Genomic DNA, 25,558 nt, shown 5'->3' with positions numbered 1-25,558 from the left:
ATTTATGTTAAAAAACGTATTTACGGAGCTATTTACAATACCCACGCTGCCAGGTAGGTGAGCTGACATACAGCAGAGGGACCAGAGCGCTGCTCCCCGCCGGCCTTGGGCCATGACAGAGGGGTGGCAAACAGGCAGGAGCTGCCTGCAGCAGCAGCTGAAGCTGAGCGCCTGCCATCTGGGCAGGCTCGGGATGGCCCCTCGATGGCTCCAGCTCAGTGCGGGACGTGTCCCTGGAGCCGGTGCAGCAGAGCTTCCACATCCTAGTTCCTCCTCCTGTGCTCAGATGACATCTTTTCCTCAGCCATGGGGTGAGGAGCAGTTGAGGGGACCAGTGAAGCCAGGACCCAGGCACACGGCACGGCGAGGGCCATGCACGGGGCCAAGCACAGTCCATCCCAGCAGGGACTATGTGGAGACACCGATGCGGTGTGGGGCACGTCGCCGCCGCACGACGCGCAGGGCTGGGCTGTTCTGCCGGTGCTGTGGGGAGCCACGGAGGCAGAGAGGGCTCAGCAGCAGCCACAGGTAGAGCAGGACGCAGGCCCAGCACGAGGCCACCTTCACCCAGAACGTCGACCAGCTGCCATGTGTGAAGGTGGTCTCCAGCACTGCGCTCTCGTAGCTGCAAGGAGAGGGCAGCCACTGATACCAGGGAGATATTGGTTATGTGTGGGATGCAGCATCACCTGCAGCTGGCAGGTTCCCCCAGCCCCAGCAGCTGCATGTCTTTGGCCGTGTCCTGCCTGCTCTGGGGACCCCAACCCCATCAACCTTAGCCCGTCCTGCGGCAGCACCAGCTGCTTTTGGCAGAGGCTGTGCAGGCCTGTGAGCGCAGGGTTATCCAGCACATGGCCAGGTCAGAGACATTGGTCTGCTCTGGTGACAAGCACCTGGTGGCTGCAGCCACACACGGAGCAGGTCAGACCTGGCTGGGTGACAGAGCAGGGGCATCCTGCGGTGGGTGCTACATAAGCAATAGGGAAACAGAACAAGGGCAATGGGGTGGCCAGCAGCATAGGCCCTACCTGAACCAGTTGGTGAGCGTCATCATGACATAAAGCGAGGCGAGGAAGAAGACAAAGTGGAAGGCTGAGTAGCTGTAGACCACACGGTCTCGCTCATCCTGGAAAACACATTGTCCTCCAGCAGGCTCCTCCTCTTGCTCACATGTCTGTTCCTGAGCAGCACCTGAGGGAGTGCAGGATGATGGCAGCTCTTGCACACTGTCCTCATCAACACCTCTGGCATCTGACACAGGTACCCAAGGCCGTGTGTCACTACAGCCTCCCCCTGACCCATCCTGTACTCACCTCTCAGCTCCTCCTCCATCTTCTCTGGGCAGCAGAAGCAGCAAGAGGGTTTCTGCAGAGAGAGAGAGGGAAACAAGTTGGTGAAAGGAGATAAGGCAGTGACCTATGACACTCATCCCCACTACGGCCTCTGCTTGGGCAGCACCACAGCATCTGAACTGAGCCAGGGCTGTCTGGCTGCAGGGGGGTAGCATAGATGGAGTGTGCACAGGAAAGTCCCTAGCTTGGCTGGACAAACCCTGGCCCTGGGCTGGACCTGGAGCTCAGGAGGACTTGGGTGCTGCTCTGGGTGTCTGTGGCAGGAGGGGCCACAGATGGGGGTACTCACTTTAAACTCAAAGCTGTAGACTTTGACCATCCAGAGGGGCCCAAAGACCTCAGCAAGATAGGAGGCTTCGTTACTGTGCATGAGAGAGACACAGAAAACTGTAACACAAGGATCTATGCCAGGCCCCTGCCCACCCTTGGATCTGGCACCTGGGATCATCACAGCAGCACCAGATCTGCTGTGCTGGGCTTGGGGACATCGGGCTGCCCACCTACACATGCCATTGGGCACATCCCCAGCTCTGCTGTTCATGCCATGGGCTAGGGACACAGTCCCCATGGGGTGCCTGCAAGAAAGGCTGTGCCCAGAAAGGGCCAGCGCTGTGACAAGCCAACTACCCTTGCCCCCCACGCTGTGGGCACACGCACCATGCGAAGAGCACGCAGGCATACATGATGGCAGCCCCCAGGATGGCAACTGTGGTGTCTTCTGTTTGCAGCTCATCCTGCTGGATGCCCGGGAAGCAGACGGTGAGGTTCTGCCCCTTGTAGAGCACTGCAAGGAGGCTGAGGTGAGAGCGGGCTCACACTTCAGCAGCACTGCCTGTGGCAGTGGGAACACTCACCTCTCTCTGGGGGACGGCTGGACAATGCAGAGAAAGTGAGGTACATCACGTAGCAGCTGATGATTGAGGACTGTAGCAGTCCTGACCGCGGCTGCTCTGCAAGGAGAGGGGTCAGAGGCTCTGTGTGGGTTCCAGGCATCCCCGTCAGCAGATCCCATGCCCACAGCCCTGCACCAGGACACAACTCGGGGCCAGAGGGAGCCTTAGGGAGCTCCATGCTCCCTAGGTGCCCATGGCTTCTGCTGAGCTGGGAGCCTACAGCCACCCTCCTGACCCCAAGATGCAGCCAGCCCTGCAATGCACTGTGACATGCTGTGCCATGCCATGCCAGGCTATGTGGTACTCACTGAGCCGCACACAGGGTGTGATGGAGATGAAGGACATGATGCCGCAGAGGCTGCCGTTGACAGTGAGCAGTGCCTTGTTGAGCTGGCAGGCGGCTGGGTGGGTGTAGTACTTGTAGAGGAAGGAGAAGGCAGCAGAGGCAAGGGTGTAGAAGGCAGTGGTGGCCAGCAGCACAGCCAGGTACCAGCGCTTGTCCTGCGCTGCACCCGTCAGCCTGATGGGAAAGTGGTGAGAGCCAGCAGCACGCAGGCACCCACCCACCATCCTGGCACTCACCAGTTCTTGTTCCAGGTGTGCGCAAAGGCGGTGATCAGCACCAGCTGGATGAGGATGAAGGCAAAGCCACCGCAGACACCTGTATAGTGCCATGCTGCAGGGGGAAAGGGCAGTGATGACGCTAGCAAGAAGCTGGGGCCATGGGACCACGGGTGGGCACCGGCCCTGGCTGGGTGGGGGTCACACCTTGGATGAAGCTGTCCTCAGGGAGGAAGAAGCTGGCGGTGCAGAGCCCCACCAGCACGAGCAGCTTCAGGAACCAGAACCTGCAGGGCAGCAGGTGTCAGGGAGACACAGCTCTGTGACACCCGGCAACCCCCAGAGCGCACGCAGCTCCCAGCCCCATCCCAGCCCGCACCCGTTGTGGAGCTGAGCGCGGCAGTCAGCGCTGGAGCGCACATTGAGGAGCAGGGCGGCCTGCGCCAGGTGGAAGCAGGCGGTGCCGAAGCAGACCCGATAGACGGCCGAGGAGCCCACGAGCTGCGTGCAGTCCGTGCCACCGGGCAGCTGTCGGCACAGGACCCCCGAGAACGGCATCTGTGGGCACAGCAGCGAGGGGCTGGGGTGGGGGTGTGCCAGCACCTCCAGGGCACCCGTCCACCCGCCCAGCGGCCCCAGCAGCCCGCATCCCTTGCCGCTCCTCTGCTCACCTTCTCCTTGACAGCCTGAGCCACAGTGCGGGACAGCATGAGGCAGCACACGGCAGAGGCCAGGACGTGCAGGAGGGTGTAGAGGATGCGGGTGCCCGTGGAGGCGCGCAGCCCTCTGCCAGGGCCGCAGCCACAGCACAGCTGGAGGGAACGCGGTCAGCACCAAAGCGAACCCCCCGCCCCAGCGCCCCCAGCGCCCCCGGCCCCAGCTCCCACCTGGCCCAGGAGTGAATGCAGGAGGCCGCGCACCCTGGTGCCCGCCATGACCCCTCCTGTCTCGGCCGGGCCTTGATGGGATTAAGGGGATTGTCGGTTTGACCCGCCCCGCCATCTGCTCGCTGCGGAGAGGCTGACACGGGTCATCCCCCCGGCCACGGGCGCTGCCGCCTTGCACGGGGCAGGGCGAAGCGTGGAGCCCCAGCCGAGGGGAGCTGAGGCGGTGCGGGGATGCTGGGGCTCCTGGTGGGGCTGAGGGAATACAAGGCCCGGGGGGCCGCGCGGAGGCCCGGGTGACCGCAGCGGGGCGCTCTGTCCTCCTCACGGGCGCAGGGGTTGCCGCTCTAGCCCGCGCAGCCCCCCGCTCTCGCTGGTTCCGCCGGAAGTGAGGCGCGGAGGCGGTGTAATGGCGGCAGAAGGAGACGTGGAGCTGGAGTTGGAGACTGAGCCTAACGGTTCCGGTGGAGGCAGCGATGGGGCGGGAGGAAGGGCGGCCGAGAAGCCGCGGAAACATGATAGCGGAGCGGCGGACCTGGAAAGGGTGACGGACTACGCGGAGGAGAAGGAGATCCAGAGCTCCAACTTGGAGACGGTGCGGGCCGGGCGCTGCTCGGGGAGGGCTGCTCGGGAACGCGCCGGGTTCGGCGCACCGAGGTGACTGTGCTCGTTCTATCAGGCCATGTCGGTGATTGGAGACCGGCGGTCCCGCGAGCAGAAGGCGAAGCAGGAGAGGTAACCGCGCTCCCCGCACGTGGCTCCAGACGCGGCCTCGCGGCCTGCACCCGCCCGGCTCTGGGCTCGGCCTCGGCTTCCTGCTGCCCCTCCGCAGCCACAGCACATCTGCCGTGGGTGGAGGTCCGGGGGGTGTATGCGGTGCTCCTCCATGGAGTCACTTCTGCTGTGGTTTGGGGTTGAATGGAGCTGCCCCTCACCGGTGGTTGGTTCTGCCTCTGGTTACAGGGAGAAGGAATTGGCCAAAGTCACCATCAAAAAAGAAGACCTGGAGCTGATTGTAAGTAAGGGCAGGAAGCTGAGTTGGTGCCAGCACATCCCAGGGGCAGCCGGTGCCTGGAACCACTCTGGCAAACGGCCATGGCACAGAGGTGCACAGCGGGGTGTCCCCCGCTGAGCTGAGCCTCCCCCTTCCACCCTGGCTTGCAGGGTGTTTTCGTGTCTGCTGTACTGAGCTGTGGCTGTTCTCCTGCAGATGAATGAGATGGAGATCTCACGGGCAGCTGCAGAGCGTAGTCTACGGGAGCACATGGGCAACGTGGTGGAAGCACTGATCACCCTCACCAACTGAGCGTGGGCTGTGAAGCTGCACTGGCTCTGTGCTCCCTTGTTCTGAGAACAGCAACGTGACCTTGGCTGGAGATGATGTATGTTAACTTATTGAATAAAGGCACCAGTGGGAACAGGCTGTCCCTGTGGTTCATGCAGCACTGAGCATTTCCCCTGCTGGGCAGATCCCAGAGGGCACCTGGTGATGGGGATAATGTGGGGACAATGTGTGGTATCAGGGTGGTGAAAACCAGGTTTCCTTCAATTAGAGGATGACTGCTGGTCCCTGCCTGCACATCACTGAGCTTGCGCAGGTTTTTCCTGGGTTGTCAGGCTACTGGTCTTTTGGTCCCCACTGCAGGAGGCTGGGCAGACCAGCTGGAAACGAGCTGCTAAACACGCCCACCTCTTGAGTGTGGGCAAGAACCCTGATTTTTCAGTGATGTGTCACCCTTGGGAGTTTACCTTTGTCAAGCCTATTGTTGCTAATACTGGGGGGTTGCTGCTCTGTTGAGGTGAGGGGAAGTACTTGGCCAGAGCAGGGTGGCTGAGTGCCTGCCCTGCTCTGCCACAGACACCAGTACCAGAATTTGTAAGAAAACAATTGCTTTAATCAAAACAATCCCATCCCCCTGTACAGGTAGAAAAGCCAAGCCTTGCAGAAACAGGATTAGGAGACAGTGCCACAACTGTTCCCAACCAAAGGAAGATCCAAAATGATAATGGGGAAAGGTAGGAGGAATAGAGAGATAGTATGGGCCAGACAGGGATAAGTGTCTGCTACTTCCTCTGAAGTGGGGATGCTGGAGCAGGGGGTGCTGTGCGTCTGTACAGCTGATCTGGTGCTGCTGAAGCTTTTGCAGGCAGGTGGGATGGTGACATGACCATGAGGCTGCTCAGCGTGACTGGAAGTCATCTTTCACAAGAGCCAGTGATGGAGTCTGCTGAGTCTCTGAAGTGCAGGTCATGAGTCATGCCACCAAATCAACAGGGAGGACGTAGTGCAGGGGCACAGAGGAACAGCTTATTGTGGCATGAGTCCTGGTGCGGTGTTCTGTCCCTGCTGTTCCTGCCCAGGCTCTTGGGCAGCTGACAAAGCATTGCCTCTCTGCCCAGTAGGCAGCCACAGGATGCCCTCCTGTGTGCTCCCTTAAGTGGTCTTCCGCTTCTTGGCTGAGGGTCTCTCAAAGACATCCCTCACACCTGCTGCTTTCTGCTTGAAGAATTTAGTGTTTTGTGCACTTTCTTGGCCCCAGGCAGAGTCAAATGAGGTGGTATCCTGGTCTACCAAGTGCGTGTACTTCGTCCGTCCTGAGCGCCCGAAGTTCTTGACCTGGGAGGCAGGAAGGATTTGTGAGCATCCATTTGGGTAAGATGTGGAGACCCTGTCATGTCACTGCTCCTTCCTTTGGCATGCATGAGCCCCAGCTGAGCAGCACTGCCGGAGCTGGGGCGGCACACAGACCTGCCACATGCCTACCTGCATGACTTTGGGCAGGATAGTTTTGTTAAAGTGGTCCTCAAGGGTAGGGGCGCTGAAGTCCCGCTTGTACACCTCCTCATCTTCATCCTGCAGAGGAAAGACACACCTGCTTGACTTGCAAGTTTCCAGCAAGTGTCAGCAGCAGACAAGCGGAGAAGAGCTACCAAGAACCAACTGCTCTGGAACTGCTGCTCCTTGCAGCAAGTCCCTGACAAACTGCACTCATGTCTTTACTCCCCTGCCTGCCAGACCTGACAGGCATCTCAGATCACTGCAGTCGCTTCAGCAGCACAGTGGCTGCCAAGGGCCAGCCCTTATCTGGATACCACTAAGGAAAACTCCCCCAAAGCAGGCATGTGGTCCCACACAGCCCCAGGCCCGTCAGCAGCACTCACCATGAAGAAGGCCCCACGGTGGTAGTACTTCTGCAGAAACTTGTATTTGCCCTTCACTGCCTTGTTGGTGATGACCTTGCCGTTGGCTCGCAGCTCAGCACGGCGCTCCTCCTCTGTCAGGTTCCGCATCCGCTCGATCTCTGCCTTCTCCTTCTCCATGCTGGGCAAGAGAGAAACCCTGAGCCCCTGCATCCCACAGTGCCCTCCCAGGATGGAATAGCTGCTACCACCCAGGACTTTCTGAGGGAATATGCCTACTGACTCTGTAATGGAGTAAAGCACCTCAAGGGTGGTTTCTCAATAAAGGTTTCTGATGCAACCAAAACAAAGCCTGAGAAAGAGACGCCTCAACTGTCCACTGTCCTGCAGCACCTGGGACTGCAGAGACTCTCCTACCTTTAGCAGACAGTACTTACGCTTCTCGTTCTTCACGATCCCGTTTGATGCGCTTCAGCTCACGTACTTTCCAAGCCTCATATTCCTCCTCATCATTCTCATCATCTGTATCAAGAGCATCAAGTGCTGCCAACGAGCGCTTATTCTCCTCCAGCTCCTTCTTCGCTTCCTCTTCCACGATCTGAAGCCCAGACCAAGCTCAGCTCACTGCAGCAGCTGTCCCAGCAGCATTCCCCAGCCTGCCCCACTCTACCTTGAGTGTGTACTTGCGCCTCTCCTCTGCTAATCTCTTTGCCTCCTGTTCTAGCTCCTTCTGCTTCAAGGCTTCTGCTTCTCGCTCCTGAACTGTGATCCGATCCTTCCTGTGAGCAGGGACCACAAAAGCTTTCAGCCTTTCAACAAGCCATTGCAGACTTCTGCTACCACACTGCAGCCTCTTTTGCCTTTATGCCCCACATGGCAGGGCCAAGTACCAAGGTTCTCTCCTCTCTGATGTTGCCCATGCAAGAGCCACCATACTCAATCCCCAAACATGCACAGAGGTGATTGGGAGACCCTGCCACCGGCTGTGGAACATGTTGGAGCACACTGCCTGGTTCCTGTTGTGCTGCACCTGCCCAAAGTCCCCAGTTGGAACTCTGCTGCCACTCAGAGCCGTGTCCTGCCAGGTCAGTCACTGCCCATCCCTGACACAGGAGCTGGAGCAGTGACTCCTGTGCAGTACCTGGCCCATGCAGCTGTGTCACCTACTTGCGGATGAAGACAGGTTTGAGACGTGGCTCCATTTCATCCTCGCTGTCTGTGTACTCCTCGTACTCAGACTCTGACTCAGATTCTTCTCCAGATCTGCCCTCATCTTCCAGCTCCATCACTTCTAGCTCCTCAGTTTTCCTCTCCTGTGCTCTCTGACGCATCATCCCACGCCGACGCTCAATCTCCTAGTGGAGACACATCAAACACAGGCTCAGCCAACCAGCCCCACTACTGCTTCCTTCTTTTTTCCATACAGAAAGCATGATGTTGAGCTCACTGGTAATGAGCCCACACCTCAGCATGCAGGTGACCTCTCCGGTGCCCCATAACCCACAAGCTGGGGTCACACCACAGCTGGCCGTGACTGAGGTCCCAACATTCACCCAGTCCCACCAATGTTCACAGGTTTCTGCAAAAGTCAATTCTAGATATGGGCTAAGGGGACTTCCTTAGGCTGCATCTGTCCAGCAATACAAACATACCTCATCATCAATCTCTTCTTCTTCCTCTTCACTAGTGTCCTCTCGCTCCACACGCCATGCTTCACCTTCTACCTCAGAATCACTCTCTCCAACCACTTCAGGCTCCACAATTTTGCGGTGCCTTGCCAGCCTGAAACAAACGTCCATTCAACTATGATGCTCTGAACACAAGGAGAATACAAGAAGAGAAATTTTTGTGATCTGTTTTTAATGAGACTGTAGTAAGACCTGTGACCACAAAGCACATGAAGAAAAGACACGCTCCTTGTGTGCACCTTCCCTGAATCCAGAAAGGTAAAGCTAGGGGAACAAGAGGAAGAGCACGGCCCCCAGATATCAGCACTCACCGCTCCTCCACGTCCTCAGTGATGCGGTTCTGCAGTCGCCGCAACCGAGGGTCGTTGGCGACCTCCTCCTCCTGCTCTTCGGGCTCCACCTCCTGCTCCTTCGCCTTCTTGATGAACTGGAACTCCTCGTCCTCCTCCTCCGAGGACTCCATGGGCGCGTAGTCGGGCCGCTTTCCCGACACATACCGTTTCACCTTTACCTTCTCCATAGACAGCTCGCCTGCGGGCGGGTGGGCAGCAGGCCGTCACCGGGCCGTGCTCACAAGGCCGCCGTGCCAGGCCCCCCCGCTTCTCCCGGCGTCCCCCCACTCACCCTTCTCATTGCGGACGGGCACGGCGCCCGCCGTGGACTGGATGGGCGGCTGCTTCACGAGAGCGCTGGGGGCTGACATGGTGGCGGCGAGACACGGAACGAGCCGAGCAGCAGCCGCTCACAACACCAATCACCCGCTCCCCCGGAACTGCAACTCCCCCTTCCGCCGGCGCACCGGAAGTGAAAGCGCCCCGATCCGTCTCAAGCGGCCGGAAGTGACGCTCAGCGTCGAGGTCATTTCCGGCTGCTGGCGGGGGCGGCCGGGGCTGTGGCCCGGCTGCGGCGCGGCGGGAGCTGCCGTTGGTGTTCAGAACGTGGGCGCCTCGGGTTCTCGTCATCGCTTCGCCCCGGGGCCAGGAGGGATTTCCCACTTTGGGCGCACGGACGCGGTGCCCGTCACCCCCCCCGGCCATGGTGTGGTGCGGAGCAGCCCGCACTTGGGCGGCCCCGGCCCCCGGCCCGCTCCGTGTCCCCGTCCGGGGTTCCCGGGCCTGGCCCCTGCGTTCTGGCCGTTGCTGCTCGCGTGGCAGCTCCTGGAGCGGTGCCGTAGGGGTGACGGCTGAAGGCTGGGGTTAGCATCGGTGCTGCAGAGCTCTCCCTGGGGTTTCCCCCCTACCCTCTGGCTGCCAGGGCTTCCTCGCAGCATCGGCACAGCGAGGGGAAAACGGAAGTGCCCACAGGCACAGCCTCTTCATGGAAACCGGAGAGGTTTTCTGTAAGCAGCGTGGTGCTGCCCACGTCAGTGTGCCTTTGCCCACCGGCTGGGTTTCGCAAGAAAGCAGCTCGGGGCAGACTCGTAAGAGTTGCCCATGCGGTAGCACCCAACCACAGGCGATAAGATTTCTCTTGAAGCCAGGCGAAATTGGGTCACCAACCACTACATCAGCGTCTGCAGTGCTGTGGTGCCTTCTCAAAAGAAAGGAAGAGGTTTTATTTTCTGGGAAATCAGCGCGGGGGTGCCAAGACTGGCAGTGAGATGTGCTCCTGGGGGTTCACCTCAGCATTCCCTTGTGCTGGCAGGGTGGGTCCCCCTGGACACAGAAGCTCCTGAGTAAGCCTGACCCTGCCGGTGCTGCAGGAGAACAGCTGCCATTGACCAGCCCCAGGCAGAGCTGTTGGCTGCTCTGGGATCCCTGTGCTTCTGCTGTGCATGGAGCCAGATCCCAGAACTGCAGTTGTCCCTGCACCCTGCAGCTTGTGCTGGGCCCCACTGCCCCAGGCACTGGCAGCTTTGTGCTCCTGCAGCAGCAGTGCTTGAGAGTGGGCAAATCCTTCCCGGTGTTCCTGGCCTTAACATCCTGATGACAAGTAGAGCTTCATGCCCAGCTCCTGCTCTGCTCCCAGTCATCAGCTGAGATATCAATTTTGTGTAGTTATCACAGCGTGTTCCCACCTAATGGTTCCTGTGTCACCATGGCAAGGAGCGAGCTTGAACATATGACTCAGTGAGTGAAACAATTAGGCACAGTGGTTACAGGAAAGCTTAGGAATTGCACACAAAGAATATCGTGTCCTGATCAGGTGAAGCTGAACTCAAGACCTCAGCAAACAGGGAAGTACTTTTCCTGGTTGGCTTCAATGCTCTGCCGCAGGGGTTTGATGCTGTGACAAGAAGCAGCCCTGACCCTTTGGTGTGCTTCTCTGCCCTGTGTCCCACAGAGCTGCAGCTGAGCTGCAGGAGCCACATACTGCTGTAGTAGGAGCAAGGGGCTGGGAGTGGCAGAGGTGGTGGGTGGGCTCTCTCCTGGTAGGGCCCTGCAGTGTTGTCTCAGGCAGGCTGGCAGCAGCGCTGATAATGGCCCCAGCCTGCTAAAGCAGGTGGTGAGGGGGTCTTGGTGTGTGTGTGTGGGCTCTGCTGAGTGTCCCGTGATCACAGTGTGCTCAGAACCCATGCAGCACACTCAGATCAGGTGAGCATCCTTTCCCCTGGATGGCTGCAGAGCGGATGGGGGCTGGAGGTGGCAGCTGCAGCTGTGATACTTCAGCAGTCTCATGGTGGTTGATGACAAAAGCAGAAAGCAGATAAAGTTACAGAGACACGCTGTGCCACTGTTGTTTGTCTGCGGGCTGCGCTGCCGGGCAAGGTCAGGGCTGGATCCCTGGCCTCTTTGTGAGGCTGCAGCCCCATGTTGTGTCTGGGAGTGCTGTGCGAGCTGAGCCTCCCAACACACTGCAGCCACATGCAGCACAGCCCCCGCGGCGGCCCTGGCTCCCGCACCCCTCCTAGGGGCTGCTCAGTGAGCACTGCCTGATTGAGCTGCTGTCCCGTCTTCCTCTGCTGCCTTCTGTTTGGTTTTCTCAGCTCTCTGTGGGTGTGTGGGCCTTCCTACCCGACCCCCCTGCCCTGCTGCTCGCTTCCCCCCAGTGCTGTGATGTCTCCAAGCCCACCCCCAAGCAGGGGGTGCCTGCAGCAGAGTGCTGCCTTCTGCCAAGTGCCAGCAGCTATATCACTGTTGGAGATTGTGCAATCTGTAACCAGAAACCCAAACATTGACCGTATTTTTCCATGAAAGTGTGTTTCTATTGATTGCTGTGTGTGGTTCGGTGGGGGAAGCCTCGGGACACTGTGTGGCATGGGACATCATGTGGCATAGACTGCTGTGCCACCCACTGCTGGCGAACCCCAGGGCATGCTGAGGCCTCCAAGTCCAGGCCACTAAACAGGGGAATGTTCAAGAGGAGGGTCTGTGCTCCCCACAGGTGCTGACCCTCCAGGTGCGTGGCGTTATTTTTGGCAGGAGTGGCCGTGCACTCCAAAGCCAACAGCTTGTGCAAGAGAGAGGTACTTCCCGCTCCCTGGAGCGCTGAGATAAGGCGGTGGGACAAGAGGCCTTTGTTGACTCCACTCTGATGTGTCACGAGGGCCGCATGCCCATGGTTTCATCCCCACCAGGCTGCAGCTGGGGCTTCTCAGCACGGCTGTGAAGCAAAGCCACGGTGCAAGGCTGGGCAGGCTGTGGGGCTGCAGGACAGGCGGCTGCGAGGGCCTCCTCTCCCTCTCAGGTGCGGAGTGGATGCGGAGCACTGCGCAGCGGCAGCACTGTGATCACCTGGACCCCGTTCCTGGTGCTGTGCTGTACACCGGAGCTGCCCTGCACCATTAACCCGGTTTAGTGAAGAAAGCGACCCTGTGCCAGATTTTCTGGGCTGTTCTGAGCATCGCAGTTACCAAGGTGACTGCTTCCTGTGCGATTGCCACTGCTCCGCGATGCGATCGGGGTATCTCGGTGACTTCCTCCTCTGTCAGGAGATATAAGGGCTGCTCCTATCGGGCGCCTGCAGGGCCCTCTGCAGCAAAGAGCACCCAGGTCAGTCCGGGGCCGCCGCTTTCTGCTCTGGCGCTGCCTTTGGCACTGCTCCTGGCACGCACTGCCGCGCACGGGGGGCTGCAGTGCGGGGCTGTGAGCGCAGCCGGGACACCGCAGCCTCTCCCCCGGGTGGAAGGGTCTCTCCTGGAAGCAGAATCTGCCGGAGGCTTCTTCTGGCGGATGGACTTTTCCAATCTCAGTGATGCCGTGGTGCTTTCTGGTCCTTTCCAGCCGAACCCCGCGACTCCTCGCTCTGCGTTCGGGCAGCGCTCCCCGCGGGATCCCGGCCGGCGCGAGGCGGTTCCGCTCTCGGGCTCCGTCCGTCCGCCGCCCCGGGAGGCCGTCGGCGGCTCCGAGCCCCGGCCTCACGCCGGAGTCAGCCGGGCCGCACGCGGGGCCGGGCCCGGGGCCGGCGGCGCCGGTGCCGCGGCGGGGCGGGCGGGGCGGGCGGCGGTGACGGCATCCGGCGGCGCCCGGCGGAGCGGCGGCCGTGCCGCGCCGTGCGGGGCCGGGTGCGCCGTGGCGGCCGAGCCGAGCGGGGCCGAGCGGGCGGCGCTGACAGCCGCGCGAGGTAAACAAGCGGCCCCGCCGCCCGCCCCGGCCGCCCCTGCCTGGGCCGGGCCCGGCTCCGGGGCGGGCGCTCGGGGTTGCCCCGCGCCGTGACGCGGCGCCACCGACAGAAGGGCCCGGGCCGCCGGCGGGACGGGAGAGCGAGGCGGCGCCGCCGCGGTAAGGGCCGGGGGCGGCCGGGCCGGGTCTGACAGCTCCGGGCGGGGGGCGCTCGGGGGCGGCGGGGCGGCGGGAGGAAGAGGAGGAGGAGGAGGAGGAGGAGGAGGAGGCGCCGCGGCCACCCGGAGCCCCTCGGGCGGGCGCCGCCGCCTCCACCCCGCCCCGCGCCGCCCCCGCCGCCCGCGGGGCGAGATCCGCCCGGCCGGGTCCCGGCGATCCGCTCCGCGGCCCCGCGGGGCGCTCCGGGCCCGAGGCCGCGTCGCCGTTCGTTGCCCCGGGGCGGACGGAGGGCTGCGGGTGCGGAGCTGCGGGCTGCGGGCAGAGCTCCGGGCGGGCGGAGCCGTCCCGCCGCGCTTCCTCGGCAGCGGTGGCCTCGGGGCGCAGCGCCGGAGGGCTGCCCGGTGCCCGGTGCCCGGTGCCCGGTGCGCGGCTCGGGGCGGGGGATGGACGCCGGCACGCGGAGTCTCCTCGGGCTTTCCGCCGCTCCTCTGCGGCCACTGTTCATCTCCTCCGGGGCTCGGGGAGCGCTGCCCTCTGCGAGCTAGCTGTGCTTTAGGCCGTGGCGCAGCCTCGGACCGCGGCTCCTGCCTGGCGTCGTGCTGCTGTGCTGCTCCGGGCACCTTCGTGGGCTGCCGACGGGCTCCGCGCTGTGCTGCGGCGAGGCACGCTCTGCCTGTGGCCCCCAGCGCTGCCCGGCCCCTCGCTCCCGCTCTGACACCTCTGGTGACCTCCCCTCAAATATCTCCTGGCTGTGCGGTGCTGCCAGAGGTGATAGTGCACCTTTTTCCCGGTCCCTCTGCCTGTTTCCTCCCTGTTTTGGAGATGAGTCACACCGGTGTCCCCATGTTCTGCTCCTGGGGAAGGGCAGAGCTGTGGATGGTGATAGGCAGCATAGCACTGTTGGCCGGATTGTTGCCTGCTAGCGAGCTGCTGGGCCTGGGGTGCTGCGAGCTGAGGGCAAGGGCTGCTGCAGCTTCTCCTTCTGCTGTCCTGTTTTTCCCACTGCAGCTCGTGTGTTTCTGGGAGTCCCTCGTGTACCCTCGGCCATGGAACCACCTTGCTGTGCCCGAGGTCCCTGTGTTCAGGAATGCTGGGGCGGGGGCTGCAGCTACTCCCCCTCCGGGAACCGGTGCTCAGGTCCTCAGCACAGCACCTGGAGCATCTCCTTGTGCCTCCTGGCATGAGGCTGGCGGGGCTCACCTGGCAGCTCCCCGCCCCGTGCCCTGTCCGTGCTAGGTGGCGGCAGGAAGCACGGGCTCTATTTCCTCCACTCTTTCTGTGCCCGTCTCCCACTCTGCCTTCCATGGTTGTAAGCTTAGAGCATAAGTACACATTGGGCAATAAGTGAGGTAAACAACAGCTCTGTGCCGCTGCGGAGCCCTTCTGGTAGCCCTGCAACCATGGGCCGCGGCAGGGCTGGCGCAGCCCTGTCCTGCTCTGACCCCCCCTCTCCCGCAGGCCGTGCTGCCATCCCGGTGCTCTGTGTCCGCCGCTGCCCTCCTGCTGCCGTCACGGCCCCGTCCCCATGGTCTGTTGGGCTGCGCAGGGGCCAGCGGGGCAGAGCGGGGCCCGGTGTGCCGCAGGGCGCTGACGTGGGAGCCGCCGCCGCCTGGACCTCGTGCTGTGGTAGAAGATCCCCGATACTCTGATGGATCTGAGGCCCTGCTCGCTGCTCCTGCTCTGGACTCTGGTGGTTGCCCTTGTTCTCCTGGCCCAAGAGGTGTTGGCCCAGCGTATTTACACCAACACCTGGGCTGTGCTCGTCCCCGCTGGGCCGCTGGAGGCCAACCGGCTGGCCAGGAAGCATGGATTCCTTAACCTGGGCCCGGTAAGTCCCTCACTCCCCTTTTGCCTTGGGAGTGGTGTCCTCCATCACTCTGCTGCAGTCCAGGCAGGGGACAGCATGGCATGGCATAGCATGCGCTGCCTGTGGGAGGTGGAGGGGGGAAAAGCCCATCCCATATTGGGAGTGCTGAGGTTGCTGTACGTTGCTGAAGGCGAGAGGGTCTGACAGCACCGCATGTCCTTGGCCCTTGTGCTGCCCTTCAGCAGTCCTGTGTCAGCAGGTCCCGCCACACTCAGCTTTCTCTGCTGTCAGCCAGTGTGGGAACGGGGCTGTGTCAGTGCCGTCCCTGCAGCTGGGTGAGCAGTGCTTGGGGAGTGTGGGACTGTGTTCCTCGTGGTCCTGGCTGTTCGTAGGTCTCAGCTCTTCATACTGGCTGTGGGCTGTGCTCTGTGGAGCTGTGGGCAGGACGCACGACCCTGTTATGTGTCATGTGCCATTCTCATTGGCCAGGCCAATTGGGGTGGAGGGAGCTGGGCGCTGCCGCACGGAGCCTGGGGTGAGCCCCGGGGCCAGGTTGGACTGATGGGAGCTGTGAGGTTGGTGTGAACGGTGGAACCAGCAGCTGGCGGATCAGAGCCTGTGTGGTTCCGCTGGCACCATGTGGTACAGTGTGGATGCTGGGTGCGGTGTGAACACTGCTGCCCCGGCACACAGAGCCCGCTCTCCCAAGGTCAGGCACTTGGCTGGGCCACGCTGGCTCCCGCAGGAAGGAAGCGAGGGGTGAAATCCCAGAGGAAGTTGCACAACTTGTGGCTGCGGTGTCAGGACCTCGCTGGGAGCCAGCTGCTGGGAGTGTGGGAGGATGACCGCCATGGCAGCTGGCTGTGACTCGTCCTGCCACCCGAACGTGGCCCTGGCATGGCTGTGGGTGCAGCTTGTTCAGGGAGCCTGCGGTCCTTCTGTGCGTGTTGGGAAGAAGGGTGTGTATCAGGCTCTTCAAGAAGAGATCTGTGCTCATTCTGGTGGGCCGGGTCCTGCCAAGAACCCTGAGAGTGAGACATAGGGCTGAGCTGCCTTCAGCCACCTGGCTCCCAGCCTGCCCAGTGCTGAGCTGTGGTGGAGCAGACGTACAGCAGAGCCCCAAAGGGAGATGTGGGCTCAGCTGAGCTGGAGGTGCGGGTCTTGGCACGACTCTGCCACCCTGGAGCCCATCCTGGTGTCTGTGCTGTGGGATGGGGCCGGGAGCGGGAGGTGTCTGAGTGCTCACACTGTGCTCCCCAGAAGTTGTTCCCGGGGTGCTGGTGCTGCGGAACAGGACGAGGCCGGGTGGGGGTGGGAGGAGCAGGCTCTAATGGCTGTGCCCCAGGGAGAGGCCCGAATCTGTGTCTGGGAGGACCCTGCCCTCCGTGCGTGCCTAGGCGCCGCCCTCAGAGATGTGCTGTCCTGCTGAGCCCCAGCCCCACCTCTGCCCGCAGAGCCGGGGTGGGCGGCGGCCGAGGGACTGTGGTCCCCTGGGCCAGCAGGGACGGAGGAGCCGGGAATGGGCTGCAATCCGCAGACATGTGCCTGGGGCCAGTGGCCTTGCAGAGGACCGAATGGATGGTGTCTGTAGGATGTGGGACAGAGGCAAGGAACGGTCGTGGGCAGTATGGGGTGAGCTGTGCGAGTCGGCACCACTCGTACAGGATCAGCACTGAGCAGTGGGGCTGCACGGGGCTGGGGGCAGCGCCGTCCTTGCTGAGGACAGGGACTGTGGGGATTAGGATGGCAGCGCGTGGGCTGGCAGCTCCTGGCTGTCACCGCAGCGCCTGTGCAGACCTAATCCAGCCGAGTGACCGGGCAGAGCCAAGCTCTCCTTGCAGAACAGTCGGGGCTCTGTTCATGCCTGTGGAGGGATGAGGGCGTTGGGAGCCAGCCTGGCACAGGGGTGTCTCACCCCAGATGTGCGGGGTGAGTGATTCCCCACCCTGGGCAGGGCCTTGTCTTGCTGCCTGTGACTCCAGGCAGGAGTAGGGAGGTGGGTTGAACGTGCCCCTCCACAGGTGCCGAGGCGTGTTCCTGCACCCAGGAGAGCACCGAGAGGCTTTGGGATGAGGTGTGGTGCTTGGCGTTTGCTGTCTTGGGGTTGTGGGTGCCTGTTAGCCACGCAGGGCATCCTTCCTATCGCTGCCTGCTCGGGCTGGCTGTGTGCTGGCCAGGATGATGACACACATGTGCAGAGGTCCGATAAGCACTTAGGGCTGTCCTTAAAGGTAACCAAGCTTCTGTGTTGCAGCCTGGGGTGCTCAGAGAGAGGATCATCCTCTCCCCTCAGCCCTCATTAGTCTGGGTGGTGGGGTTATGCCCTGGCTCCCAGCGGGCGGGTGAAAGCATAGTCTCTTTCCCCCACATGGCTTGCAGGACATGCGGAAAGGGATGAGGACATGGCAGGACTGGAGAGGGCTTCAGGTTTAAAAATAACTAGCAGGGAGGCCAGAAGGCATCTTGGGCCAGCTGGGGCCATGCCGGTGGCTGTGTAGCTGCCCTGAGCCTAAGCCATGCTCTTGTATCTGGGGGCTGAGCTGGGACAGCACTGCATGGCTCCGTAGCTGGCAGTGCCTGTCCTGGATGGGACAACTGTGTGACTCTTTGCCCCAGGACAGATACGCAGATTAGGAACCAGAGCTTCCTGGGTGCTCAGAGAGTGCCCTGTCTTAGGCAAACATAAGGAAGAACTGAGACTCAGCTCCCCCTGCCCTGGCTGCAGCTTGGTCGGACTGTTACATACTTACTGGTATTTGGGGCTGAGGGTGCCGGTGGGGGATGGGGAAGCTAGACACTCATATCCGTCCTGTTCCTTCTTCTGCTCCAGATTTTTGGTGACTATTACCACTTCCAGCACCGTGGCGTGGTGAAGCGCTCCCTTTCACCCCACCAGCCCTGGCACAGCCGTTTGGCAAGGGAGCCACAGGTAGGTGGGGGGCTGCCGGTGGGACCCCTCACCCAGCATAGGCCAGCACTGGGCACAGAATGGGCTGAACTGCCTCGATGCTGTGCATTTAGAGGCTGGGGAGAGCTGGGGAACCTGGCACGTGGCCAGCAAGGGTGGAGGGAAGCAGAGCCAGCACTGCTGCCTGCAGGCAGCCGTGGGTGCGGGACGGCCATGGCCCCCTGGAGGGCTTTCCTTCCCCTTGCTTGGGGCTCCCAGCATGGCTCTGTGGCAGGATGGAAGCCATCCCCACGCTCTGGCTGCAGCCCAGTGGCCGGGCACACACACAGTCTGCCTGCCCTGGGTGCAGCAGGGCGTGCGGTGTGGCGGCTGCCAGGTGTTCAGTGCTGTGCAGAGCTTGGTGCTCTGCCTTGCGTGCTGGAGCAGAGCAGGTGTCAATGAGGCTGAGAGCAGGGGAGGTCAGGAGGGTCCTGGGCCGCTGACTGGTTGGAATGCTGCAGCACTGGCACTGTTGGCTGCTTCTGGGCGCAAGGACGGCAGTGGGAACAGGGGGAGCCTCATGCCCTCTCTGTGCCAGGTGCACTGGCTTGAGCAGCAGGTGGCAAAGCGCAGGACCAAGCGAGACATTTTCATGGAGCCCACAGACCCCAAGTTCCCGCAGCAGTGGTACCTGGTGAGTCTGGAGTGAGGGGTGTGGAGGTGGCAGCTGCTCTTGGCTGTGACGCTCATCACAGCACCAGCAGTTGGGCATGGCTGACAGTGTCAGGACTTCTTTCTGCAGTACAACACAAACCAGCGGGACTTGAACGTGCGTCAGGCCTGGGAGCAGGGTTACACGGGCAAAGGCATTGTTGTTTCCATCCTGGATGATGGCATTGAAAAGAACCACCCTGACCTGGAGGCCAACTACGTAAGTGTGGGGCAATCCCTGGGTGGTGCACAGGAGCCTGTGCAGGGCTGGTGCCTGCTCACTGCAGCTCCAGAGCTGCATGGTGCAGGTGCAGGGTTCGTGCCTGCCATGGGCGCATGTAGGGTACAGCAACAGGGGTGAGTCAGAAACCTGCTCCCTGACTCAGCGCAGCAGTGGGGCATGTGGTACCAGCATGGCACTGGGGAGGTGGGACTTGCTGGCCAAGCCAGACACTTCTGACTGCCAGGTCTGCCTTCCAGGATCCAGGGGCAAGCTTTGATGTCAATGACCAGGACCCAGACCCACAGCCCCGTTACACACAGATGAACGACAACAGGTGAGGATGGCAGAGCCCAGGTCAGTCCTCAGTGGGCAGCACTGGCCCTCGTGGATTTCAAGAGGGGGTGGGGGTGGTGCCCCATGCAGAACTCCCCCTCATTTTCTGATGTCGGTAACGTCCTTCGGGACTACCCAGAGCTAGCACAGACTGTGCTGTGCCCCTCCCCAGAGAAGGGCAGACACAGCTCTGCAGTGCCCATTTCTGTGGGTTGGGCTTTGTCAGCCGCTCCATTTGGGGGAATGGAGACAGTTTGGGTGCCAATCCCACCATCTGCAGCTGGTGTTCCTCACTGCCCATCTGAGTGCTTGGTGCTGTTCTAACTGCAGGCATGGCACTCGATGCGCTGGGGAAGTCGCTGCTGTAGCAAACAATGGGATCTGTGGCGTCGGTGTGGCTTACAATGCCCGGATTGGAGGTGGGTGCCACCCTGTCATGCGTCAGGAGCAGAGCCTGCAGCAGGTGTCTGCTCCCTCGGTGTTGCTGCCAGGACAGCCTGCGACAGCCTGCAGCTCCAGCAGCTCGGAGAGCTCTCGCTGGTGGCACCTCTGCCCTGTGGAGCGTGGCCACCCGTGATGTCTGCTCTCTGGCCCTAGGCGTGCGCATGCTGGATGGGGAGGTGACGGATGCTGTGGAGGCCCATTCCCTGGGCCTCAATCCCAACCACATCCACATCTACAGTGCCAGCTGGGGCCCTGAGGATGATGGCAAGACGGTGGATGGCCCGGCCCGGCTGGCAGAGGAGGCCTTCTTCCGAGGGGTCAGCCAGGTGAGTGTTAGTTTCCTGGGGCCAGCTGAGCTCCGGTGTTGTCACAGCCTTCCCGCAGTGAGCTGTCACCTGGCCCATCTCCGGGATCAGGCTCTGTTGGTTTTTCTGGTTCTTCCTGCACTGCAGCTCTGAGTCAGGGCCCTTCCTGCTCAGGGTACTCCTCTCTCCGGAGCCGCCCTGTTTTCTGTGCTCTGAAAGCTCACATGAAGTGGGGCAGTACCTCCCTGGAGCCCTGCTGGGCCCTCCTTTGCTCTGTCCACTCACCTCACCCCTGCCACCACCCATGCTTCCCCACTGTCCCCAGCTGTCAGCTCAGCCTCAGCATAGCCGTGGTGCAATCCTGCGCTGCATTCTGCCTGGGATTCCCCACATGGAAACGTGGGCATGCTGCTGGCAGATCCCCACACAGCGTCAGCTCTGCCCCCTGCACTGTGAACAGAGCCATGGCACTCAGTGGGCAGTCCTGCAGAGCTGCCATGGGGCCGCAGGGTGCTGGGAGTTGCACACAACCGTGCAGCCAGCCTGGGTGATTTCTGAGCAGAGAAAGACATCTGTTCTTGGGAAAACCAATTCTGCAGTGCCTCTGCCACCGATGCCATCCGGGGCAGCTCCTGTGGCCGCTGTTTCCACGTCCTGCCGCATCAGCTGGCAGCACCGTGCCCTCGCTGGGTCCCAGCTGCCTGCCATGCTCTGTGGTGCTCGGTGTGCCACGAGCTGCATGCTGCATGGACACCAGTGCTTACTCTGCCTTTGTTGTCAGGGACGTGGGGGGCTGGGCTCCATCTTCGTCTGGGCATCTGGAAACGGGGGCCGCGAACACGACAGCTGCAACTGTGATGGTTACACCAACAGCATCTACACACTGTCCATCAGCAGCACCACCCAGTATGGCAACGTGCCCTGGTACAGCGAGGCCTGCTCCTCCACCCTCGCCACCACTTACAGTAGTGGCAACCAGAATGAGAAGCAGATCGTGAGTGCCCCGAGGGGCTGTGGGCTCGGGGCACATGGGACGGACTGGGGAAGCACGGCACCACCTTAGCGTGTCTGTTCCTTGCAGGTGACAACTGACCTGAGACAGAAGTGCACTGAATCGCACACGGGGACATCGGCCTCAGCGCCTCTAGCTGCTGGGATCATTGCTCTTGCCCTGGAGGCAAAGTAAGGCTGGGCGTGGAGCAGAGCCGGGCTGGGGGCTGCAGGGGTGCCTCATGCTGGTACCTAAGCCTCTTGTCTCCCCGCAGCAAGAACCTAACCTGGCGGGACATGCAGCACCTGGTGGTGCAGACCTCGAAGCCGGCGCACCTCAATGCCAATGACTGGGTCACCAATGGCGTTGGCCGCAAAGGTACCGGGGGGCAGGGGCTCGGTGCCCACAACAGCCCTGGGGCTCAGGAGGCCTCAGGGTGCGGCACTTACCCTGCTGTCCCTACAGTCAGCCACTCCTACGGCTACGGCCTGCTGGATGCCGGGGCCATGGTAAGCCTGGCCAGGAACTGGATCACGGTGGGACCCCAGAGGAAATGTGTCATCGACGTCCTCGCGGAGCCCAAGTAAGGGCTGGTGAGCCCAGGCAGGCACTGCTTGGCATCTGCCCCGTGCGCGGCCCTGTGCGGGAGCACCAGGAAGGGAACGGGGGGTGCTGGGCTCTGCTGCTGGGCAGGGCTGGGGAGCGCAGAACTGCTCTGGACGCCAGCCGCCACAGCCGGGCTGGGCAGGGTGCAGCCAGGAGGCTTCTGGGCTGGGACGCCGCGGTTTTGGGAGCAGCCAGTGCGAGTCATCGTCAGACAGAGGGGCTTTCAGGGGTCGGACAGAAGCTCCTTTTACTCCTGCTTGGCCACCGCCGCAGCACAGCATCTGCCGAGTCCCGTCTGCGGCCAGGGCGGTGCCAGGCCTGGGGGGCAGGCCCTGGGCTGGGGGAGGCACGGCCCTGTCTCTGCTGCCGCCCTGCCCTGCTCCCCTGGGCCTGGGCCCTGTGGGCAGGCGCCAGCCCCTTCCCTGCCCATCCCCGCTCCCGCGGCCGTGTCCTGCGCCAGCAGCAGGGCTGGCGAGCTGCGGGCCATGGCGGGCCGTGCCTGTCCATCCCTGGCCGCGCTGCACGGGGGTGGAGCTGGCCCCTGGCTGCTGAAGAAAGGCCCCATTCACAGCTGGCACAGAGTGCGATTTAACGCGTGCTCAGCAGAGCGGAACCCTCCTTGCCGCTGGTTTCCTGGGAGTTGGGATGTGCTGCTTGGTTGCTGCTTCCTGCCCCATCCTGGCGGTGGAAAGAGGCTGTCAGCTGCCCCGGGATTATCTCCAGCTGCACCGCTTGGTGTGGAGCTGGAGAGCAGCTGGCAGCTCCTGGGGGCGTGCGGGGCCCTGCGCACTGCCGCAGCCTCTCTGGGGGCACCGGGTTCACTCTGTTCCTCGGCAGGGACATCGGGAAGCGCCTGGAGGTGCGGCGGAAGGTTGACGCCTGCTTAGGGAAGGCCAACTACATCAGCCGGCTGGAGCACGCACAGGCCCGGCTGACGCTGTCCTACAACCGGCGGGGGGACCTGGCCATCCACCTCGTCAGCCCCATGGGCACCCGCTCTACCCTCCTGGCCGCCAGGTCGGTGCCTGGGCAGTGGGATGGCAGCTGGCAGCGGGTGCCCAGCTGTGTCGCCCACACCATCTCCTCTCTCCCCAGACCCCATGACTACTCGGCCGATGGCTTCAATGACTGGGCCTTCATGACGACGCACTCGTGGGACGAGGATCCGTCCGGGGAGTGGCTGCTGGAGATTGAGAACACTAGTGATGCCAACAACTACGGTAGGGCACGGCAACAGGAGCAGCGCCTGCATCCTGCTGGCACCTGGTGCTGTTCAGTGACCCGGTTGGGGAGGAGACGGAGCTGCTTTGGTTGGGGGGGCTCTGAGGTGGCCTGTCCCCCGCAACCCCATCTGTGCTTGTTCACGGAGGTGTCCCCGTGGTCCTTGTGCTGCCCCTGGTGGTGTTGGTGCCCACCCTCTCTGTACGAGGTCCCTGGGTGCACTACTGACACTGACCCCATGTTGTTCCAGGCACGCTGACCAAGTTCACGCTGGTGCTGTACGGGACGGCCACCGACCCCCCTGGACTCTCCAACCAGCTGGAGAGCAGTGGTTGCAAGACCCTGACCCCCAGCCAGACCTGCGTGGGTGAGTGCAAGGTCCCGTGTGGGTGTGGGTGTGCGGATGACCCCCTCTGTGCTGACCCTTCTCTTCTTCAGTCTGTGAAGAAGGATACTACCTGCACCAGAAGAGCTGCCTGAAGCGCTGCCCCCCCGGCTTCGCACCTGGCGTGCAGAGCACACACTACAACCTGGAGAACAGCATGGAGCCCATCACACCCCAGCTCTGCCTGCCCTGCCACCCCTCCTGCGCCACCTGCACGGGGCCCGGCCCCAACCAGTGCCTGACCTGCCCCGCGCACTCCCACTTCAGCAGCTTGGACCTCTCCTGCTCCCACCAGACACAGAGCAGCCGTGCATCCCCCGCCCTGGCAGAGGGTGAGGGGCAGCCTGAGGCTCCCCCACCAGCCAACCCGCTCGTCCTCATTGCCAGCCTCAGCTGCGTTCTCATCGTTGTCATCTTCATCACCGTCTTCCTGGTGCTGCAAGTGCGCTCCGGGTTCAGCCTGCGGGGCGTGAAGGTCTACGCCCTGGACAGCGGCATCATCTCCTATAAGGGGCTGCCCTCCGACATCTGGCAGGAGGAGGGCCTTTCCGAGTCGGACATTGAGGAGTGCGAAGTGCACAACGAGAGGACTGCCTTCATCAGAGACCAAAGTGCCCTTTGATGAGCCCTCCGCCCCTCCCTTCTCCTCCTGGCGCCACGGGGCCAGGGCAGGCGAGGCCGAGGGGCCTGGACTCTGCCCCCGTCCGCCTCCACAGCATTCTGGGCTCCCCACCGCTGGAACCGTCCTCAGCCCTGCGCTGTCCCCGTCCCAGACCATCTCTCACAGCCTCGTGTCCATGCTGTGCCCTGTGCTGGTGTGTGGCCAGACCCTGATGCTGCCTCTGTGCCGGCAGCCACGTTCCTTACCCTGGGCCGGCGGTTGCTGGGGGCCACACGTGGCTGCAGGGATGGGGGCTGGGCGCCCTTGTTGGTGTTGCCCTGACCGGGCTACCTGAGGCTCCCCGCCACCTCCCCAGGGCCCGTCTGCCTCCACTCGTGCCCTTCAACAGCAATAATGGCCAGGCCTGAGCCCCCTACCTCCTTGCCCGCTGCTGCCTATCCCACCACAGCCACCTGCAGCGCGGATCGGAGCCCAGTGATGGAGGGTGTGGGCATGGCAACGCCTTCCCCAAGGCTGTGCCCTCAGTGTGGAGAGGGCCCCCCGCTCAGCAGCAGCCCCTGTTCTGCCCCGAGCAGGGCTGCGGTGCTGCTGGGTCTGTTGGGCAGCGCTGGTACCCGCTGCACCCGGCTCTGACCGCACCCTGACAAGGCCGGGCAGAGCCTACTGTGCTGCAGCCCCGGTCCCACCACCCCGGCCCCGATGTGCCTTTCCCCCATTTGGTGACAATCCGTTCTGTTCCCCCCCAGAACCCTAGGCACCCCCCCACCCTCAGCCCCCTCCCTACATGGTGGGGGTCGGTGCCGCCTGCCCCTTTGCCGTCCACCACCGCTGCACACCGGGGCCATGGCACGGGCTCCTGCCTGCCTCACGCCAACCCTGGCCCATGGACGGAGCTGCTGGCGGGGGGCACAGGACTATTTTTCTATAATAACTTTTTGGTGCACAGTAATTTTTTCTTGTAATTTAATCAGCCGGGAGCTGCCTCCTGAGCCCGTTTTTAATTTAATGGATGTGGATATAACGCTAGAGAGACTGAGTTATTAAATGTTCAGAACTATGCAAACCAGCTCCGCTGCCTGTGCTGTGTGTCCTGCTGCCCCGAGGTTGTGGGGGGCCCTGGGCAGGGCTGAGACCACCCCTGCTCCCCTCCTCCCCTCAGAGCTGGGAGATGGGGGCTGAAGGTGTGCTGGCACCCAGGCGGCAGTCATCCCACTCACCTGAGTGACGGGAAGCAGCTGCCAATCATAAACCCGTGATGAGGGGAACTAATCTTGGCTGCAGCGAGGTGGGGCAGCAGGCTGCAGAGCTCACGCTGCAGCAACGTGCCCAGTGCAACCCCTTCAGCTGCAGCACGTGGGCAGCCTGGGGTGAGTAGCCAGGTGTCCCCAGCCCTGCTCCCACTATGGATGGGCTGCATGCTGCAGGCAGAGCCAGACCCAGCCTCACTGTGCCCCTGGCCCCAGGGCAAGCCCTGAGCTGCGTCCCTCACATGCTTGCGTGGAGGCAGCTCCTCTCTGCAGAGCCCATCGTGCCGTCCTGGCCACAGCATCTTCCTGTGGTCACGAGCAGTTCTCTGTTGTGTGCACATGGCTGCAGGAGCTGCTGCCATGGCTCTCTCCTCTCTCTCCTGCCTGGAGCTGTGCTGCAGCCACGCACCCGCTGCCATCAGCAAAGGGCTGAGCCGGTGGCTCCAGGCAGGAGCAAACGGGCACTGCAGGTGGGATGCGGCCACTGGCTGTGCAGTGCCTGTGCAGCCCCATGCAGCAGAGCAGCACTGAGCTCTGCTGTGAAAGAGGGGGTGAAGGATGTGAAACTGGGTGAGCTGCAACACAGCCCGCAGTGA

The 25,558-nt window shown here is 62.3% G+C and overlaps 4 protein-coding genes across 5 annotated transcripts; 2 read left to right on the top strand and 2 right to left on the bottom strand.

Annotated features, from left to right (window-relative positions):
* Nucleotide 1: 1 nt before the first annotated feature.
* Nucleotides 2-3,756, bottom strand: SERINC4 (serine incorporator 4). The gene is given in 12 exon segments (XM_031555384.2): nt 2-625; nt 1,029-1,311; nt 1,314-1,365; nt 1,642-1,714; nt 2,010-2,136; nt 2,207-2,302; nt 2,554-2,765; nt 2,828-2,921; nt 3,014-3,093; nt 3,186-3,364; nt 3,478-3,618; nt 3,694-3,756. Coding segments are annotated over 12 exon segments (1,602 nt in total). The 5' UTR covers nt 3,742-3,756; the 3' UTR covers nt 2-408.
* A 51-nt stretch (nt 3,757-3,807) lies between these two features.
* On the top strand, nt 3,808-5,108 carry HYPK (huntingtin interacting protein K). Of its 2 annotated transcripts, none has more exons than XM_085234121.1 (4): nt 3,808-4,285; nt 4,370-4,425; nt 4,654-4,796; nt 4,901-5,108. In XM_085234121.1, exons 1-4 carry the CDS (start codon nt 4,100-4,102, stop codon nt 4,906-4,908), a joined length of 393 nt encoding a protein of 130 aa, XP_085090247.1. In that variant the 5' UTR covers nt 3,808-4,099; the 3' UTR covers nt 4,909-5,108. The 2 variants fall into 2 exon arrangements, with proteins under 2 accessions (XP_085090247.1, XP_010715984.2); XM_010717682.4 differs by having other exon boundaries at nt 3,907-4,285; nt 4,654-4,705.
* Nucleotides 5,109-5,563: 455 nt separating this feature from the next.
* MFAP1 (microfibril associated protein 1) lies at nt 5,564-9,328 on the bottom strand. Its single transcript, XM_003209605.5, has 9 exons — nt 9,144-9,328; nt 8,831-9,050; nt 8,484-8,613; nt 7,999-8,186; nt 7,502-7,610; nt 7,269-7,429; nt 6,853-7,012; nt 6,455-6,544; nt 5,564-6,307 (listed from the first exon to the last, which is right to left on the bottom strand). The coding sequence occupies exons 1-9, from the start codon at nt 9,220-9,222 to the stop codon at nt 6,125-6,127; spliced, it is 1,320 nt and encodes a 439-aa protein (XP_003209653.1). The 5' UTR covers nt 9,223-9,328; the 3' UTR covers nt 5,564-6,124.
* A 3,712-nt stretch (nt 9,329-13,040) lies between these two features.
* Nucleotides 13,041-24,781, top strand: FURIN (furin, paired basic amino acid cleaving enzyme). Its single transcript, XM_085234111.1, has 16 exons — nt 13,041-13,180; nt 14,639-15,008; nt 17,818-17,916; nt 18,473-18,568; nt 18,677-18,805; nt 19,066-19,142; nt 19,472-19,560; nt 19,739-19,911; nt 20,672-20,884; nt 20,972-21,072; nt 21,156-21,259; nt 21,347-21,464; nt 22,325-22,504; nt 22,583-22,707; nt 22,959-23,075; nt 23,147-24,781. The coding sequence occupies exons 2-16, from the start codon at nt 14,829-14,831 to the stop codon at nt 23,713-23,715; spliced, it is 2,370 nt and encodes a 789-aa protein (XP_085090237.1). The 5' UTR covers nt 13,041-13,180; nt 14,639-14,828; the 3' UTR covers nt 23,716-24,781.
* The last annotated feature ends 777 nt before the right edge of the window (nt 24,782-25,558 follow it).

Source organism: Meleagris gallopavo, chromosome 12, assembly GCF_905368555.1.
Source record: "Meleagris gallopavo chromosome 12, MGAL_WU_HG_1.1, whole genome shotgun sequence".
Taxonomy (NCBI): domain Eukaryota; kingdom Metazoa; phylum Chordata; class Aves; order Galliformes; family Phasianidae; genus Meleagris; species Meleagris gallopavo.
Note: the sequence above shows the minus strand (reverse complement) of the source record. Positions and strands in the feature narration are given on the sequence as shown.

Bases quoted from the DNA above. Each gene is read 5' to 3' on its own strand.
- FURIN (XM_085234111.1), top strand. From the start codon at position 14,829: ATGGATCTGAGGCCCTGCTCGCTGCTCCTGCTCTGGACTCTGGTGGTT. The intron at 19,912-20,671 runs GTGAGTGTTAGT...CTTTGTTGTCAG, and splicing joins TCTTCCGAGGGGTCAGCCAG to GGACGTGGGGGGCTGGGCTC. The intron at 21,465-22,324 runs GTAAGGGCTGGT...GTTCCTCGGCAG, and splicing joins GACGTCCTCGCGGAGCCCAA to GGACATCGGGAAGCGCCTGG.
- MFAP1 (XM_003209605.5), bottom strand. From the start codon at position 9,222: ATGTCAGCCCCCAGCGCTCTCGTGAAGCAGCCGCCCATCCAGTCCACG. The intron at 9,051-9,143 runs GTGAGTGGGGGG...ACCCGCCCGCAG, and splicing joins GCCCGTCCGCAATGAGAAGG to GCGAGCTGTCTATGGAGAAG. The intron at 6,308-6,454 runs GTAGGCATGTGG...CCTGCCTCCCAG, and splicing joins TCCTGCCCAAAGTCATGCAG to GTCAAGAACTTCGGGCGCTC.
- HYPK (XM_085234121.1), top strand. From the start codon at position 4,100: ATGGCGGCAGAAGGAGACGTGGAGCTGGAGTTGGAGACTGAGCCTAAC. The intron at 4,286-4,369 runs GTGCGGGCCGGG...TCGTTCTATCAG, and splicing joins AGAGCTCCAACTTGGAGACG to GCCATGTCGGTGATTGGAGA. The intron at 4,426-4,653 runs GTAACCGCGCTC...CTCTGGTTACAG, and splicing joins CAGAAGGCGAAGCAGGAGAG to GGAGAAGGAATTGGCCAAAG.